Source organism: Hyperolius riggenbachi, chromosome 4 (assembly GCF_040937935.1).
Source record: "Hyperolius riggenbachi isolate aHypRig1 chromosome 4, aHypRig1.pri, whole genome shotgun sequence".
Lineage (NCBI taxonomy): Eukaryota > Metazoa > Chordata > Amphibia > Anura > Hyperoliidae > Hyperolius > Hyperolius riggenbachi.
Window position 1 is genome coordinate 466,003,947 of NC_090649.1, and position 17,755 is coordinate 466,021,701.

General features: G+C 46.9%; 1 protein-coding gene across 5 annotated transcripts in view; it reads left to right on the forward strand.

The window, feature by feature from the left end:
- Window positions 1-17,755, forward strand: part of DISP1 (dispatched RND transporter family member 1) — a 103,348-nt gene that overhangs the window by 45,938 nt on the left and 39,655 nt on the right. For 3 of the 5 annotated variants that reach the window (XM_068232869.1, XM_068232864.1, XM_068232866.1), the window contains one exon: window positions 12,330-12,844. In XM_068232869.1, the coding sequence (XP_068088970.1) occupies window positions 12,363-12,844 (482 nt within the window). In that variant the 5' untranslated portion in view covers window positions 12,330-12,362. Of the gene's footprint in view, window positions 1-367; window positions 477-7,044; window positions 7,114-12,329; window positions 12,845-17,755 lie in introns of those variants that run through there. The other 2 variants (XM_068232865.1, XM_068232867.1) reach the window with 2 other exon arrangements.

Below are 17,755 nucleotides of genomic sequence, written 5' to 3' on the forward strand. Positions count from 1 at the left end.
GGAAATATTGTAGGGTGAATGGGCACCTTAAGGGTGATTGGATGTGATCGGCCCCCTCCCTCCTCCTGCCCCCCCCCCCCCCTCCTGGGAGAGTTTATGAACTGTTCTGACAGCAGAAGCAGTAATGGGAGAGAGCAGCTCTCTGGAAGCAGGAAGCACGTAGCATCGCCTTGTCACCTCTCTATCCTGACTTGCTGACCTTGTGCTGCCTCTAAAGCTGTTACCACTAAACACATGGCCCCTGGGGGGAGACAAGAAAGGAGGCTTCATTCTGCTCTCCTATTGGCCCTCTTCAGCTGGGAGGACCCTCCCTCCTTCATGCCCAGTCTCAGAATTCAGCATGTTCTTGTCAGTCAGTGGAGAGAGAGCAGAGCTGGAGGGAGTCACTGGCCTCTGCCTGCCATCCATCTCTGTGCAGCTGTGCCAGTGTGCTGGGGGATGCCAGCCCTGTGCAGAGCCCCCTGCAGCTGCTGAAGGTAAATCACACACTCTCCTCATTGCATGGACTGGGAGATATAGGCGGATTTCTCACTCCTTCTGGATGGATAGAGAGGGGCAGCCAGGAATGTGCTCAGTATTTGCATTGCAGTGCGTACGTGAGTCTGCTGTCTACTTGTGTCTTTGTGTTATGTTGTGTGTTTTGTGTTTGTACTGTTATGTTTTTCTGTGTCGTTATGTTGTGTGTTTGTACTGTTGCATATTTGTGTCTTCATGTTATGTTGTGTGTTTGTTGTGTTTGTACTGTTATCTGTTTGTGTCATCATTTTATGTTTTGTGTTTGATCTGTTCTGTGTTTGTGTCTTCATGTTGTGTTGTGTGTTTGTACTGTTGTCTGTTTGTATGGTCATTTTATGTTTTGTGTTTGTACTGTTGTGTTTGCGTCTTTGTGTTATGCTGTGTTTGTACTGTTTTGTATTTGTGTCTTCATGTTGTGTTTTGGTGTTTGTATTGTTGTGTATTTGTCTTCATGTTATGTGTTTGTACTGTTACCTGTTTGTCGTCATGTTATGTTTTGTGTTTGTGTTATGTTGTGTGTTTCTATTGTTGTGTATTTGTGTCTTCATGTTGTGTTGTGTGTTTTTGTGTTTGTATTGTTGTGTATTTTTCTTGATGTTATGTTGTGTGTTTGTACTGTTATCTGTTTGTTGTCATGTTCTGTTGTGTTTCTATTGTGTATTTGTGTCTTCGTGTTGTGTTTGTACTGTTATGTATTTGTGTTTTTAAGTTGCTTATTGTTGCTTGTACTGTTGTAAATTTGTGTCTTCATGTTGTGTTTTGTGTTTGGTCTGTTGTGTATTTGTTTTTTGTTTTTTTCATGTCATGTTGTATGTTTTGTGTTGGTACTTTTGGGTGTCTGTGCCTTTGTGTTATACTGTGTGTTTTGTGTTTGTAGTCTTGTGTACTTGTGTCTTCACGTTCTATTGTGTTTTGTGTTTGTAGTGTTGTACATTGCGTTTTCGTGTTATGTTGGGTGTTTGTACAGACTGTTTACCTATAATCATACAGTATTTAGTTATATATGGATTTGTGCCTGTAATATTGTTTGTTTTGCTATAAACTAGATTTTCCCTATTACCGTATGAGTTATGTCATCTCACGTAACCTCTTATATATTTCTTAAGACTAAATCATGTATCGGCTCATTTTGTTGACTTATTGATCATTTTAATTGTGAAATACTTTTCAGGTTTACTTCTGTACGATTGATAATCTTTTGATCCCAAAGTTATCTATAATAGATTGATTATGACAAGTTATACAAGGTTCCCCCTGGGTTACATGTGTTGAGCGACTGACACAGAGGATGAGCCCACACTGGCAATGTGCGGCAGGATTAGGCTTAAAGCATCCGCAATTCCTCCAGTTGTGTTTGTGGGGGGATAGGCAGGCAGTGTGGGGGGATAGGCAGGCAGTGTGGGGGGATAGGCAGGCAGTGTGGGGGGATAGGCAGGCAGTGTGGGGGGGATAGGCAGGCAGTGTGGGGGGGATAGGCAGGCAGTGTGGGGGGGATAGGCAGGCAGTGTGGGGGGATAGGCAGGCAGTGTGGGGGGGATAGGCAGGCAGTGTGGGGGGGATAGGCAGGCAGTGTGGGGGGGATAGGCAGGCAGTGTGGGGGGGATAGGCAGGCAGTGTGGGGGGGATAGGCAGGCAGTGTGGGGGGGATAGGCAGGCAGTGTGGGGGGGATAGGCAGGCAGTGTGGGGGGGATAGGCAGGCAGTGTGGGGGGGATAGGCAGGCAGTGTGGGGGGGATAGGCAGGCAGTGTGGGGGGGATAGGCAGGCAGTGTGGGGGGATAGGCAGGCAGTGTGGGGGGGATAGGCAGGCAGTGTGGGGGGATAGGCAGGCGGTGTGGGGGCTGGTTATAATCGCTGTCAGACGACTGTGCGAGACATTCTGTGCTTTCATATCTGCCAATTCCTGTTCTCTATATCCCCCATAAACTCTGTATCCCCCATGTAGAGAACAGGGATTGGCCGATAAGGAAGCACAGAATACCTGTACAGTATTACAGCAAGGACCCCACTATGACCCCTCCTGTAACATTAACGCAAGTACCCCCTGGACAATTTATTCTCTTATTTGATCATATAATTGTGCATACATGACTTTCAAATCTTTCCTCCTGCCTACAAATATATATTTGAATTGATGTGTGTGTGTGTGTGTGTGTGTGTATATGTTTGTATGTATGTATATATGTGTATATATATATATTATATATATATATATATATATATATATATATATATATATATATATATATATATATATGTATATATATATATATATATATCATATAATTTATTTATTTTTTATTCTAAAACTTTTTGTAATTAATTGACTGTGAAAAGTTCAATCCCCCCGCCCATTATACATACCCTCTAGGGGTATGCGTTCCGAGCCCTTCAATCTCATAACATGTACCCCTTTAATAATGGCTGCACTGGCCTACACGCCCCTACAGGGCAGAGCTGTGGAGTTGGAGCAGTTTTTGGGTACCTGGAGTCAGAGTTGGTGGTTTCATAAACTGAGGAGTCTGATGATTTTTGTACCCACTCCATAGCTCTGCAAGGTGGGATCCTGGGTGCCCACACCGCCTTAGCATTTTTGGGGAGGAGCTGTCTGCACTGCTCCTGCCCCCCTCGAGGTGTGAGCACCAGGGGACCCCGCCTATTTTACATGCCTCTGTGTATTTTTACAATACCACTGGTAAGTTGGCTTCCAGGTCACATATTAGTGGTAGGGCCCCTTTAGACTTTTGGAGAGACCTCAACGTGGTGAAAGGGTCTAGTATGGAATGCCTTTGCATTTTGGAAGTGAACATCCTCCATTATTGCAACTGAATGCAAATAGTGCAACTCATTTCATGCAAGTTCTTTTTATCATCACTAGAGTTTCACCTATTCTGTGTAGTTGAGGGTCTCCCTTTAATTAAGAGGAGATACTGGGGTCAGTTCAGCTCTTGCATAATTTGGTACTGCAGTTTGAATGCACATTCTGTGCCTTGAATTTGCTGACGGGTTTCTGCAGACTCTTTATAAGGCCAATGCTGCTATGAGGTCAGTTCTTACCGATTTGGCTTTTTTTTTTTAATTTACTTTTAAACAATACCAGTTGCCTGGCTGTCTTGCTGATCTCTTTGGCTGCATCAGTGTCTGAATCATACACCTGAAACAAATGTGCTGCTAATCCAGTCAGCCTTCAGGCAGAAACATACGGGGGAGCCGTATGTATGGTTTTGAATGCACAATGGATTAATGTGGATCATTTATTTATTTTAAGTATTTATATAGCGCTGACATATTACGCAGTACTGTACAGAGTATATGGTCTTGTCACTAACTGTCCCTCAGAGGGGCTCACAGTCTAATCCTACCATAGTCTTATGTCTATGTATGTGTCGTGTAGTGTATGTATTGTCTATGTATGTATTGTATGTATCGTAGTCTAGGGCCAATTTTAGGGAGAAGCCAATTAACTTGTCTGTATGTTTTTGGGATGTGTGAGGAAACCGGAGTGCCCAGAGGAAACCCACACAGACATGGGGAGAACATACATACTCCTTGCAGATGTTGACCTGGCTGGGATTCAAACCGGGGACCCAGCGCTGCAAGGCGAGAGCGCTAACCACTACGCCACCGTGCTGCCCAATCATTACAGATTGAATCCACAGCCGTGAAGTGCCTGCTGTTAACTCCTCCAGCTGTGTTTCTTCTGGTCGTGTGGCCATAACTTTTGTAATTCTGGTTTTGAGTGGCAAATGCTTTGTTGTAGACAGTAAAATAAAGAGTATGTTAACATTCGGGCGAACCGCTTCCCATCAGATGGTATACAGAAGTGACATCTGGGGCTGGAGTTCTCCTTTAGTTGGATTTATAAATAGTTTTCTGTCTGGATGGCGCAGGGATGTCAAAAGCCCTTTAGAGTTCAGCAGTGAAGAAGGATATAATTTTAGCCTGTCTGCGGCTTGGAGAGTGTTTGAGATTTCCTGCAGTCCCGGTTGGTTTTCTGTAGGCGGAAGGTTCCTCAGTGTTGGCTGAAAGGGAGAGGCAGTCAGTCACGCAGCACAATGCACTTGTGAGATGGGCAGAGCAGCACAATGCAACAGTATGAGAACAGACCGCTGCCCCTGCTGGCATTACTGCTGCACTTCTGCTTCTCAAGACCAGTGACACAGGTGCCATCATTGCAGGACAGCTAAAGGGATGTGGAGGCTGCCATATTTATTTCATTTTAAAGGATACCCGAAGTGACGTGTGACATGATGAGATAGACATGTGTATGTACAGTGCCTAGCACATAAATAACTAGGCTGTGTTCCTTTTTTTCTTTCTCTGTCTGAAAGAGTCAAATATCAGGTATGTAAGTGGCTGACTCACTGATAAGAAATTCCAACTATAAAACACTTTCCTAGCAGAAAATGGCTTCTGAGAGCAAGGAAGAGATAAAAAGGGGAATTTCTTATCAGTGAGGGTTACACTGTAGTCGCTTCCTGTCTGAGTCGGGCTGAGTCAGCCACTTACATACCTGATATTTAACTCTTTCAGGCAGAGAAAGAAAAAAAGGAACACAGCATAGTTATTTGTGTGCTAGGCACTGTACATACACATGTCTATCTCATCATGTCACACGTCAGTTTGGGTATCCTTTAAACAGTACATATTGCCTGGCTGCTCTGCTGATCCTCTGCCTCTAATACGTTTAGCCAAAGACCCTGAACAAGCATGCAGATCAGATGTTTCTGATTGAAGTCTGGATGAGCCGCAATGCTTTTTTCAGGTGTGTCATTTAGACTCTCCTACAGCTAAATAGGTCAGCAGGACAGCCAGGCAACTGGTATTGTTGGACAAAAGGACATCAATATGGCTACCTCCTTATCCCTCTCACCTCAGGTTCCCTTTAAAGGACAACTGAAGAGAGAGGTATATGGAGGCTGCCATGTTTATTTCCTTTTAAGCAATACCATTTGCCTGGCAGCCCTGCTGATCCTCTGCCTCTAATACTATTAGCCATAGCCCCTGAACAAGCATGCAGACTTTAACCTCCTTGGCGGTAATCCCGAGCTGAGCTCGGGGTATGCCGCCGGAGGTCGCCGCTCAGGCCCTGCTGGGCCGATTTCAATTTTGTAAAAAGCAGCACACGCAGCCGGCACTTTGCCAGCCGCGTGTGCTGCCCGATCGCCGCCGCTCCGCGGCGATCCGCCGCGTGCAGCGGCGAAAGAGGGTCCCCCCAGCCGCCCGAGCCCAGCGCAGCCGGAACAAACAGTTCCGGCCGGCGCTAGGGGCTGGATCGGGCGGCTCTGACGTCAGGACGTCGACTGACGTCCATGACGTCACTCCGCTCGTCGCCATGGCGACGAGGAAAGCGAAACAAGATAGGCCGCTCATTGCGGCCTATCTTGTTACTTTCGATTGCCGGAGGCGATCGAAAGTACGCTTCCGGAGCGCCCTCTAGTGGGCTTTCATGCAGCCAACTTTCAGTTGGCTGCATGAAATACTTTTTTTTTAATTTAAAAAAAACCCTCCCGCAGCCTCCCTGGCGATTTTAATAGAACGCCAGGGAGGTTAAAGTCAGATCTGACAAGACTAGCTGCATGCTTGTTTCTGGTGTTCTTCAGATACTACTGCAGAGAAATAGACCAGCAGGGCTGCCAGGCAACTGGTATTGATTAAAAGGAAATAAATATGGCAGCCTCCGTATACCTCTTACTTCAGTTCCCCTTTAAAGGACAACTGAATTAAGAAGAATATGGAGGCTGCCATATTTATTACCTTTTTAAGCAATACCAGTTGCCTGGCAGCCCTGCTGGTCTGTTTGTTTCTGTTGTGATTCAGACACTACTGCAGTCAATCATGCAGCTAGTCTTGTCAGATCTGACAGTAATGTCAGAAACACCTGATCTGCTGCATGCTTGTTCAGGGTCTATGGCTAAATGTATTCGAGGCAGAGGATCAGCAGGACAGCCAGGCAGCTGGTATTGCTTAAAAGGAAATAAATATGCATCCTCCATATAACTTTCGACGGTCGTTATCGTAAGCACATCCCTAAGCGCCATTCGTAATTGTGCGCCTAAACCCACGTCACGAGATTGCAGAAACTATTCACTCGTTTCTCAAAAAAAAAATCACTGGTCGTCGGAAAAATCCTGGCTGTGGTACAGAGCCTTTAGGCTTTTTCCATTTGCAATTGCGTTTGCAAAAGCTTCTTTTTCCACTTGCGGCATTTGTGATGTGAGCCGCGGTAGTGAAACGCCATCGCACCAATTATCATGCCGCCCGATGATTGCGGTTCACGGAACATCAAAACACCCTAATGGAAAAGCATTATGATTTCACATGTAAATCACAGTGCACTAGTGATCGGCAAAACCCCAGCAATCCACTTTTTAGGCCTCTTTTCCATGGACAATTATAGTGTGTGCTCAGTAAGCAGTTGCCAGGCAGTAGTGAGCAGTTGCCTGCAGCAGTTGCCAGGCAGCAGGGAGCAGTTGCCAGGCAGCAGGGAGCAGTTGCCAGGCAGCCGCAGACAGTTGTGAGAGTTTGAGAGGCATTTCACTGCCTATCAACTGTCCGTGCAAAAGAGGCCTAAAGTGGATCGCAGAGCGGTTTATTGGTGCGTCAAGCATGTTCCACAGTAGAGTCAGCAGAGGTTGCTCTTCTTTCCCTCGGTCCAAGGGGAGGAAACTCTGTCACAGGTTTCTCATCTGGCTGCCTGTGAAGGAAATTAAATCATTTTAGAGTGTGAGACCTGCTGGCGCGCTGCCTCAGGGAGATGTAAGCATCGGGGTGACTTCAGTACGCCTGTTCAGGCCTCATCCCAGCCCTCTGCTTTCACCAGATGAAAGAGGCCGGAGCCTGAGCCAGAGTTCCCTCCGAAGTCTCCTCACAGAGAGTCCCATTCATGGCCGGGGCTGGAATTCATGCCACTCTGCGCACAGAACAAACACGCGCTCCCCGGGCAAACACACAGCGCCGCGCACTGAAACAACTTAACACTTCCTCGCATTCATCATCACCGTGTTACATTCACCGCAGTGCGACGGCGAGAACATCGGCCCCTTCCGACGACCTTCCCAGAGCCAAGGTATTGATTTGGTATTCAGTGGGAATCACACTTGTAGTTTAAACTTTTTTTTTAAAGATACTTTGTAATGTAAACCCCCCCTCCCCCCCCCCCCCCCCTCTGAGTGATACTTACCTTGGCAGGGGGAAACCTCCGGGTCCCAATGAGGCTTCCCGTCCTCTTTAGCTTGGGGGAATCCAGTGCTGGCTCCCCCAAAACCTCCCAACAATCTTGACAAGTGGCGCAATATTTACCTACCGCGATCGTGCGCAGGCGCAATAGCGGCTTTGTTAGGCTAAGGCAGAAATAGCCAGGCCCGTTTGTATCCGCGCTACTACGCAGGCGCGAGTCCTTTGCGCCTGTGCAGTAGAGCGTATGCAATCGGGCTCGGCTATTGTTGCTCAAACGAAAAAAACCGCTACTGTGCACTGGATCGCGGTAGTTATATTTACCTCGCTGATGTTTTGGGGGGGTTGCAGCACTGGATTGCCGGGACACCGGAGGACGGGGGAAGCCTCGTTGGGATCCAGAGGCTTCTCCATGCTGAGGTAAGTATCCCCTAGAGGTTTTTTTTTTGTTACAGGTTTGGTCCTTTGAAAGTTATCAGCTGCGGGACTTGTAAACTTTTTTTTTTTTTTTGTGAAATGGCTCATCCTGTTAGGAGTCAGGAGAGGGCCAGTGGCAGCAGTTAAATTAAAGCAAACTCAAGCTGAAGCTGGGGCGGAAAATAACATACTTACCTAAGAGAGGCTTCCCACACTATCCTCCTCCGGACCTTTGCCACTGCCTGTGATCCTTCGGAACATCGGGGCAATGCACTTTTCCTGGCATGACGCGGCCGCGCCTGCGTAGTGGCACGGAGAGGCTCATGCATGAGTGGCTCCTACTTACTGCACAGGCGTAGTCTGAAGAGTTGTGCAGCCCTAATGTTTGGCCCCTTTGCAATGCACCGCCTGTGTGGTAGGAGAATTGCTGTGTAACAGGTTGCGGTATGCTAACATGGTTACCGTTAAATGCGCACGTTATCTGTAAGTGTGAAGCATACTTTCCATTGATCGTATGCTTCACTATACCTGACACAAAGCGAGCATAACTTGCTGCGCCGCTGTCCCAATCCGTTGTGTTGCGTTCCTGGTGTCCGGAATAGCTGGCTCGCTTGAACGTCTGTGTATTTGCCCTTTAAGCAGGAATATTTCGCATTCTCGGCATCCCTCCTGTGTGTGGGTTTATATTGTTTTGCGGTGATGTTTTCATTTTGTGTTCTGGTTTTACAGTTCTGTCTTGCTGCTTGGCAGGAGAAATGCGTAAAATGTTGATCCTGTTGTCTTTCTCGGGGGGCTCTACCCATGGTGAATGTTATGGTTTCCCAGTTATGTAAATAAAATATACCTGAGGTGAAACAAACCAGGGCTGTGGAGTCTGAGTAAATTTTGGGTGCCTGGAGTCGGGGAAAAAAATACTCCGACTCCTAATGAATTTAAACTGTAATTAAAATAGAAAATATGATAAAATGTTCTATTTCTCAGATAATAGTCATCATAAATAATTTATATATAAAGTAATAGCTGTGCTTAGTCCACAAAAATGAAATAAACCAATTAAAAAATAGTTGTGCTGCTTCACTAAAGCAGTCCCCGTATTTTTAAAGTCCGATATACACATCTGATTGTGACTGTATATATGATGTGTACACAGGAATCTCTCATATATACTAAACATCTATGCTGTAAGAATAAAGCCTGATATGTAGCCGTGTCACTAATAGAGATGGTCAATGAGATGGAAATAATTCTGCGTTGATGCTGGTTTATGCAAATGTATGCACTCCCTTAGCTCATGAAATCAAGTAATTTGATATATTAAAATTTGGTCTGATGACTACGAATTAAAGGGTACCTGAGACGGATGAAAAGAAAAGTGTTATACATACCTGGGGCTTCCTCCAGCCCCCTTCAGACTAATAAGTCCCGCACTGTCCTCCTCTGCCACCTCTTCTGCACTTTTGCTATGAGTCCTGGTAATTAAGCCAGTCAGCGCAGTCCGGCCGGATGCCGCTCCCATACCATGAGCATTCTGCACCTGCGCAATAGTGCTGCGCAGGTGTAGTACGCTCCCAGCGGCGGAGTGTGTGCATGCGCACTACACCAGACTGGCTCAAGTACCTGGACTCATAGCAGAAGATCCAGGTGGCGGAGGAGGACAGCGAGGGACTGATTAGCCTGAAGGGGGCTGGAGGAAGCCTCAGGTATGTATAAAACTTTAATTTCATCTGTCTCAGGTTTTCTTTGTTACACAGTAGTACTATACTCTACATATGCACTCCCCACAGAGCTGCAGGGAATCCACTGAGAATGCTGTGCACATTGAACACAGAGGTGTTGTCTATCACCCATAAACCTGGTTCAGATTGTGCATGAAGAATGTGTAATAGAGGAAGAATCTCCTCATTCCCCTGTAGAGTACCTGCACATCACTCTTACATGTACCCACACTTACATTGCCTAGGGCCTGATAGATGTTCTTTGTTACTGTCTGTACCTTTTACAAGTACTCTTACCAAGGACTAGTTTTAGTTTATGACTAAAAGTATTAGAGGCAGAAGATCAGCCGGCTGGCCAGGTAACTGGTATTGTTTACAAGGGAATAAATATGGCAGCCTCCATATCCCTCTCACTTCAGTTGTCTTTTAAAATTCCTAAGTGTTGGCAGATAAGAGATGCATTTCATGTTACATACTTTCTATCAACAAGATTGTAATATGCAAACTAGAGGAGTCTGAGTCTGTGGAATCCTAACCTGAGGAGTCTGAGTCGGTGGATCTTTGTACCGACTCCACAGCCCTGAAACGAACACATCTCAAAATAGTTCCTTGTGGCTGAAATTATCAGCCAGTGGTCCAACTGCAGACTTGTTCTTTTTTTTTTTTTTTTTTTTAAATGCAAGTTGTGTAGGATATATCATAATTTTCAAAGTGCAATGTTCTGTGCATTTCACATACATTGTTTTTTATATTATTAATATATTTTTTGTGTTACTCTTCAGACTCCACCCACCCCCTCTGTGCTACTGCTCAGACCACGCCCCCCCCCCCCCCCTGTGCTACTGCCCAGACCACAACCAACTGCTCAGGGCTACTACTATTCAGGCTCCACCCACCCCCTGTGTGCTGCTGCCCAGACCCGCCCACCCCCTGTGTGCTGCTGCCCAGACCCGCCCACCCCCTGTGTGCTGCTGCCCAGACCCGCCCACCCCCTGTGTGCTGCTGCCCAGACCCGCCCACCCCCTGTGTGCTGCTGCCCAGACCCGCCCACCCCCTGTGTGCTGCTGCCCAGACCCGCCCACCCCCTGTGTGCTGCTGCCCAGACCCGCCCACCCCCTGTGTGCTACTGCCCAGACCCGCCCACCCCCTGTGTGCTACTGCCCAGACCCGCCCACCCCCTGTGTGCTACTGCCCAGACCCGCCCACCCCCTGTGTGCTACTCTCCAGACCCCACCTACCTCCTCTGTGCTACTGCCCAGACCTCAACCACTGCTTCTGTGCTACTACTCTGACCCCAACCCCACTGTGCTATTGTTTAGACTCCAACACCTTTGTGCTACTGCTCAGACCCCCCCCCCCCCCCCTTCCCTGCTCTACTAATCAGAACTCACCCTCCCTTTTTGTGCAACTGCTCAGACCTCACCGCTTATGAGCTACTGCTCTGACCCCACCCATTCTGTGCTTCTGCTCAGACCCCACCCTTCCCTAATGTGCTACTGCTTCCCCACTAACTCCCGCTGTGCTACTCCTCAGAGGTTAACACTTTGTATCCAGCACTGCAGAGCCTCTTTAGTTGCTGTCAAATTCGTCTGTGTGTAATAAATATTTTACCCTTCGCACACCTTCCCAAGTGTGTTTTTATAAAAAGTATAATTAAGAGTAGTGAGAAATCGGCATGGAATCTGATGAATCTATTGCACAATATGTCAGATTGATCATAAATTTTTTTATTTATTTTTTTTACTGAAAATCTATTTTGTTAGATTGGATTGAAAATCTCAGTCGATTGGTGGGGCAGGAACGGCGGTAGGGCAATGGCCCATAACACTAACCATGTGGCACAGATAACACTGTATGTGAATTTATCATACATGAAACCTTCTTGCGGGAAAACCTACAGGCTCTGAACAAGACGAGTCCATACAGCTAATCAAGTCAGACTTCAGTCAGTAACATCTGATCTAAATGTCATACATCAGGCGACTTGGAGGCTGATCAGCCATCCAATTCGATTATTACAATCGGATGAAAAGAGCATGCCTGATCGACGATGCAACCAATTTCAGGCTGTATCAATTGGACATGCTGCAAGATGTAGGGCCAACATGCTCGATTGGGTGTGGTAACAGCGTGCGATATTGGGCCGAGTGGCGAACATGACTGAACCCGCCGCGCTGTGTCCACCCCCTGTGCAGTACATTTTACCTGTCGGACACCGGCGCTGGCTCCGTGCTCCGTCTAATTGCACACGCCCCATGTGGGTGTCGCCATGTACGAGGGCTGCTCTTTCAGTACGAGAAAGAGTTAATTGAAGTTGCTAAGTTTAGATCTGTTGCCTTCAGTGGGGATTTAATAACAATTCAAAATTGGCAGCACTTATGTTTATATTCCCAGAAGTCTCTTCATGAACCTGCTGGCTCTTGAAGTGCTGCATGTATTAGTCTACCAGTAAGTCCACTCGTTGTTCAGGGATTTATGTCTTCCTTCTTGTCTTGTCTCCTCATAGACCCTTCGATGACTGTGAGGCGTTGGAAAGAGGATGGCCGCTGATAGCAGGAATAGCGACTGTACGTCACACAGCAATGGCAGCGTCTCAACCAAACCTCCTTGTGCAGCACACCCTACGCCTTGCGATGGAGACCAGCCAACGCCAGCCCCTGAGGAACCCTGGAATCAAGGAACTCCCAACGGATGCCTTCCTCACAATGGTGTAGCCAAACCATGTTCAATGTATCCGGAACCTCAGAGACCTCCCATCATGCCTCAGTGCTGCCACCACTGTTATCATCCGCCCCCTAGCAACCAGGAAGACTGTGTGTCCCGTACGGCCGGAACGGCGCCTTTGTTAAACTCGGAGTGCCCACAACTTCACAAAGAACACTCCTCCACCACCGTGTGTCCAAACCACCTACCCGTCTATCACCCGGTCTGCTGCGTGCAGGCTCCACAATCCTTCTGCATTCACCAATGGCGGGAGCACTTCCAGCACCAGCAGGTGCCGCCCCACCTGGTCAACATGAGGTCAGTACAAATTTATTTTATTATTCTACCCTAGGCTTAAAGGACACCCGAAGCAAAAATAAACTAATTAAATAAACAATTGTATCTATCTTCCTTCTGCTAACATTTTAATTTTGTATTTTATGTTTAAATTTACTTTTTAAGTTTTAACTGTTTTTTTTTTTTTTTTTGTATTTTTTTTCCCAATGACACATTCATTGTAGTATTCCAGAGCTAAAATCTATGAACTATTGACCCATTTTATCTCTTTTCTGCTCTCAGAAGCCATTTTCTGCTAGGAAAGTGTTTTTATAGTTGGAATTTCTTATCAGTGAGTGTCACATTGTAGTCACTTCCTGTCTGAGTCAGGACTGAGTCACTTACATACCTGATATTTAACTTTTTCAGTCAAGAGAAAGACAAAAAGGAACAGAGCATAGTTTTATGTGCTAGGCACTGTACATACAGGTGTCTATTTCATCATGTCACAGAGGACCTGAACTCTTGCACAGGACAGATGGAAAACATAGAGAAATACACCCTGTATATATTTAGAGAGTTTAGCCTGTCTAATTCCTGCTCATCTGTGACTAATCACAAGTTGTAATTTGATCTCCCCCTTTGTCACATAACTGCTCATTGAAAGCACAGACTGTTAACAATATGTCTGCTTCCATGAATCAGGAAGTAGAAACAAAACCTTTATTTTAGGATTTGTATCAGCTTTAACAAGGAAATGTTTTTTTCGTTTTAAAGGTTATTATGCTGTTGCTTATCTTTTAGAGCAGCGAAGACGTTCTGAGTTCAGGTCCGCTTTAACACCTACCTTACAATCTAGACCAACTTTTTTTTTTTTTTTTTTTATAATTATTGAGGGCAATTTTTGAACCATTCATAGAAAATCACAGGTGTTACAGGTATGGCAGATAGGGATGATCAGTGAGATGCAAATACTTCTGAGTTTATGCAAATGTATGTAAAATTTTATGCAAATATATGCTGCTTGAAAATGGACCAATGAGCGGCTTGCTAGCTAGTAATGCCGAGTACACATCATACAATTTCCATTCAGATACACGGGTTAAATCAATTATTTCCAACAGCTCCGATCTGATTTCCGTTTATCTGATCTATTTTGTATAGAAGTGATCGGAAAATCTATCAGAAAAACGATCGGAAATCAGGTCGGACCTGTCGAAAATAATCGATTTGACTTGTCTATCTGGTGGGAAATTGCATGGTGTGTACCAGGCATAAGGATTAAAGCATTCCAGCCACTTAGCCAAGTACATCTGTAGGTACCGGTAACTTTTCTTCCGTAATAGCACCATCATTTGGACAATCTGCTCTGCTCAAAAGCCTCTGCATTCCGTTAGTGATGTTTACAAGCAGGGCCGGTTCTCTCATGAAGCAAAGTGAAACATTTGCATCAGATGCAGTTTTACAGGGGCAGCATGTTTGTACTGTGTTTACACTAAAGGTGCGTACACATGCACTATTGTAACAAACGACGGGTCCGTCAGAGCCGTCGTTTGTTACAATAGTGCAAGTGTACGCACCTTAACAGCATGTAGTCAGAGTAGGAGGGAAAGTGAGAGGAGAGCGAGGTGCAGAGGTCATCATTGGGGAAAAGCAGCTTGTTGTGCAGTGTGAGGAGTCTGAAAGTGAGTGAGGAGGGGGAGGCAGAAGAGCATCATTGGGGAAAAGCAGCTTGTTGTGCTGTGTGAGGAGTCTGACAGTGAGTGAGGAGGGGGGAGGCCGGAGAGCATCATTGGGGAAAAGCAGCTTGTTGTGCTGTGTGAGGAGTCTGAAAGTGAGTGAGGAGGGGGGAGGCAGGAGAGCAGCAGTGTTTCATTTGACTTGCACAGCAGAAGGGAGGAGGTGGCACGGATGTCCTGACTGGGGAGGAATGGAATGGAGTGGCTGAGGGTGAGCAGTTAGTTTGTCACTCACAGCCAGCCAGTGTGCTATTGTGTTGAGCTGCAGCATGTCACGTCAGAGCATTTAATGAAGCAGAGGAAATTGTTGGGTGCTGTGTGACCATTCCAAATCGGTGGTGGGGTGGGGGGGATCATCCTCACAAGTTTGCCTCAGGCAGCAAAAAAATCCACAACCGGCCCTGTTTACAAGTGAGGAGGCAGACTTGCAATTTACAAGAGCTAGATGTGTAACCGTGAGGCCACAACCTGCTTACAGTAAACTTCTCAGACAGCGGAGCTCTGCAGGGATGGGTGCACAGCTGCAGGCAGACAGAGCTACACAGTACATTTTTGAACTAAGGTGATAGTCCTAATTTACACCCATCGACGTGTTTGCTTTGAGAATATACCATGATCAGTTTTGGTTAATAGGATTGACAGATTTTCTTCTTACTGGTCAAGCTTGATTGAAAAAGGTTGATTTTTTTAGCTTTCTTCCTATCGGGAACATTTGCTTGTCTTGCTCACAGCCCTGTCATGTTGGATCTTGGCTGGTTTTCAAGTCATGAGTCATAGAGCCATTTAAAAAAAGAAAAAAATGCATTATTGTGAGTTCAAAAGCATTTCATTTGACTTTCAGAGCAGCCTGCCGCTTTTCCCGGCCAAATCAAAGTGCTTCTGGAAGGGATGCATTCCTGCGTACGCTCACCGCGAGTGACGGCAGGGCTTAGCGGTGACGAGAAGCAAATGTCCCTCTGCTGCTTCTGCTATGCTTTGTTCTGCCAGTGTCCTCCTGATAGACTGTCCCTGGTGAAAGGGGAACTATGGACTGCCTGTACCACTTGCTGTATGGGTATTTGGCCACTGCTGGCATATTGCCGTTAAAGTGTATCGGCGCTATTGCTTTTGACTGTCCATCTATTTAGGTTCACTCTTCCTGAATAAAAGACAAACAGAAAAATCAAGTCCTTGGCGTGGCCCGTGTCACCACCATGGTATGGCTTTTGTCACCAGCCTTGGTGTGGCCCTTGTCGCCAGCCTTGACGTGGCCCGTGTCACCACCATGGTATGGCTTTTGTCACCAGCCTTGGTGTGGCCCTTGTCGCCAGCCTTGACGTGGCCCGTATCACCACCATGGTATGGCTTTTGTCACCAGCCTTGGTGTGGCCCTTGTCACCAGCCTTGACGTGGCCCCTGTCACCACCCTGTTGTGGCTTTTGTCACCAGCCTTGGTGTGGCCCTTGTCGCCAGCCTTGGCGTGGCTTTTGTCACCAGCCTTGGCGTGGCTTTTGTCACCAGTCTTGGCATGCCTTTTGTCACCGGCCTTAGTGTGGCCCTTGTTGGCCTTGGCAGGGCTTTTGTCACAAGCCTTGGCGCGGCCTTTGTCACCACCATGACATGGCTTTTTTCTCTGGCTTTTGCAACATCATTTTGTTTTAAGTCTGGGATTTGTAGTCCCTGTTCCACCTAGTCTTTGTCGCATGGTCACACAGATCTGCCCCACCCACTGGCTGAATTCCTGGAATGGCAGTTTAAACCTGAGCTTCAGTGCAATTTGTGCTCGTCCAACCTATATTCTGTCCATTGCTTTACCTCTGCTCCCCACCACTCCTTTTACCCACAATCGAGTTTTTTTTTTTTTTAAATGGTCGTGACCCTGGAGTCACGATACTGCAAGCTCTTCTCTGTAAGTCTCATCACAGAGCAGAGTGCAGGGAGGCGGGGAATGGGCAGAGAAGAGGCCGTGTAGGGGTCAAAGACAGCTAGGAAAGGGGCGTTCCTAATGCCAGAGGGGGCGTTTTGCAGGAGTGCCTCTCCTGCAAGGGACACCACAATAAGCTGTCAATAAACTGCTTATCTGCTTTTCTAGGGGTGACAGCGGGAGGAGGGGGGAGTGGAGCAAGGGGGGCACAGGCATGTCACAGAGCAGGGAACATGCCTCTGTGTCCCATCTGCCACCCCTGCGCCGCCTCGGGTACACTTTAACACCAAGCTATAAATTATTAGCATGGTTTCCGGCAAGTTTGCCAGAAACGTTTGACAGCTGCAGACAGAATTTGATAGTGGCCATTCTGTTACAAAATGGTAAACATTTCATATAGATTGTTTTTGCCCTAGAGTAGTGCAACCCTTTGCAGGCGAAACCTGTCGGGCGTGTAGCATCTGATCTGACGCACGATAGGGCAGCCGATAAACTGCCTCTTTGACAAGTTTGCATTCTGCGGGTTCAACCAGGAACTCTGTTTTCTGGGAGAACGCGTGAGTAATTCTGTGATCTAATGCAGGATAATGCACGGCCAGCGAGGGATCATTACGTCATCTGGAGCCACGATGCCAAGTCCCCGCTGCCTGCTATGAAAGATTGCATTGCGACATCTCACACGTTTTTTATTAGCTGTGAGCGCTCCACATAAACCGAGGTTTTAGCGTCTCGAATAACAAGACATTGTCCCGGCGCTGGCATGGGGCCTCCGCAGCCCTCCACCTGTCCAGACGTTTATGAAACTGCTGGGAACCGCGGATCGGATTTGTCTGCATTCTCGGCTTCTTCCTGGGACTTGTAAAGAGGTTGCAGCGATCCGGGCTGGACGGCGAGCCAACTGATAATACGCAGCTGAAATACGGTATATGGGAAACGCGCTTGCTGCCAGAGGATGCGTCATTCTGTGACTCACAGAGCGCTCCGGTTACAGCCGTCCACTACTCAGGGCTGTGGAGTCTGTACAGAAATCATCCGACTCCTCAGTTTATAAGAAGACTCCGACTCCAGGTACCCAAAATGTCTCTGACTCCACAGCCTTTGCAGGACTATGGAGTGTGTACAAAAACCATACAACTCCGACTGCTCAGTTTATGAAACCTCCGACTTCAGGTAAAACCTTAGGAGGCCAGCGCTACACCTAATATAGGAACAAACACTAAAAGCATCTATGAATTGGAGCTGCTCCTTCTAAAATAATCATAAATCGGTCCCCTTAGAACAGGCATGGGCAAACTTGGCCCTCCAGCTGTT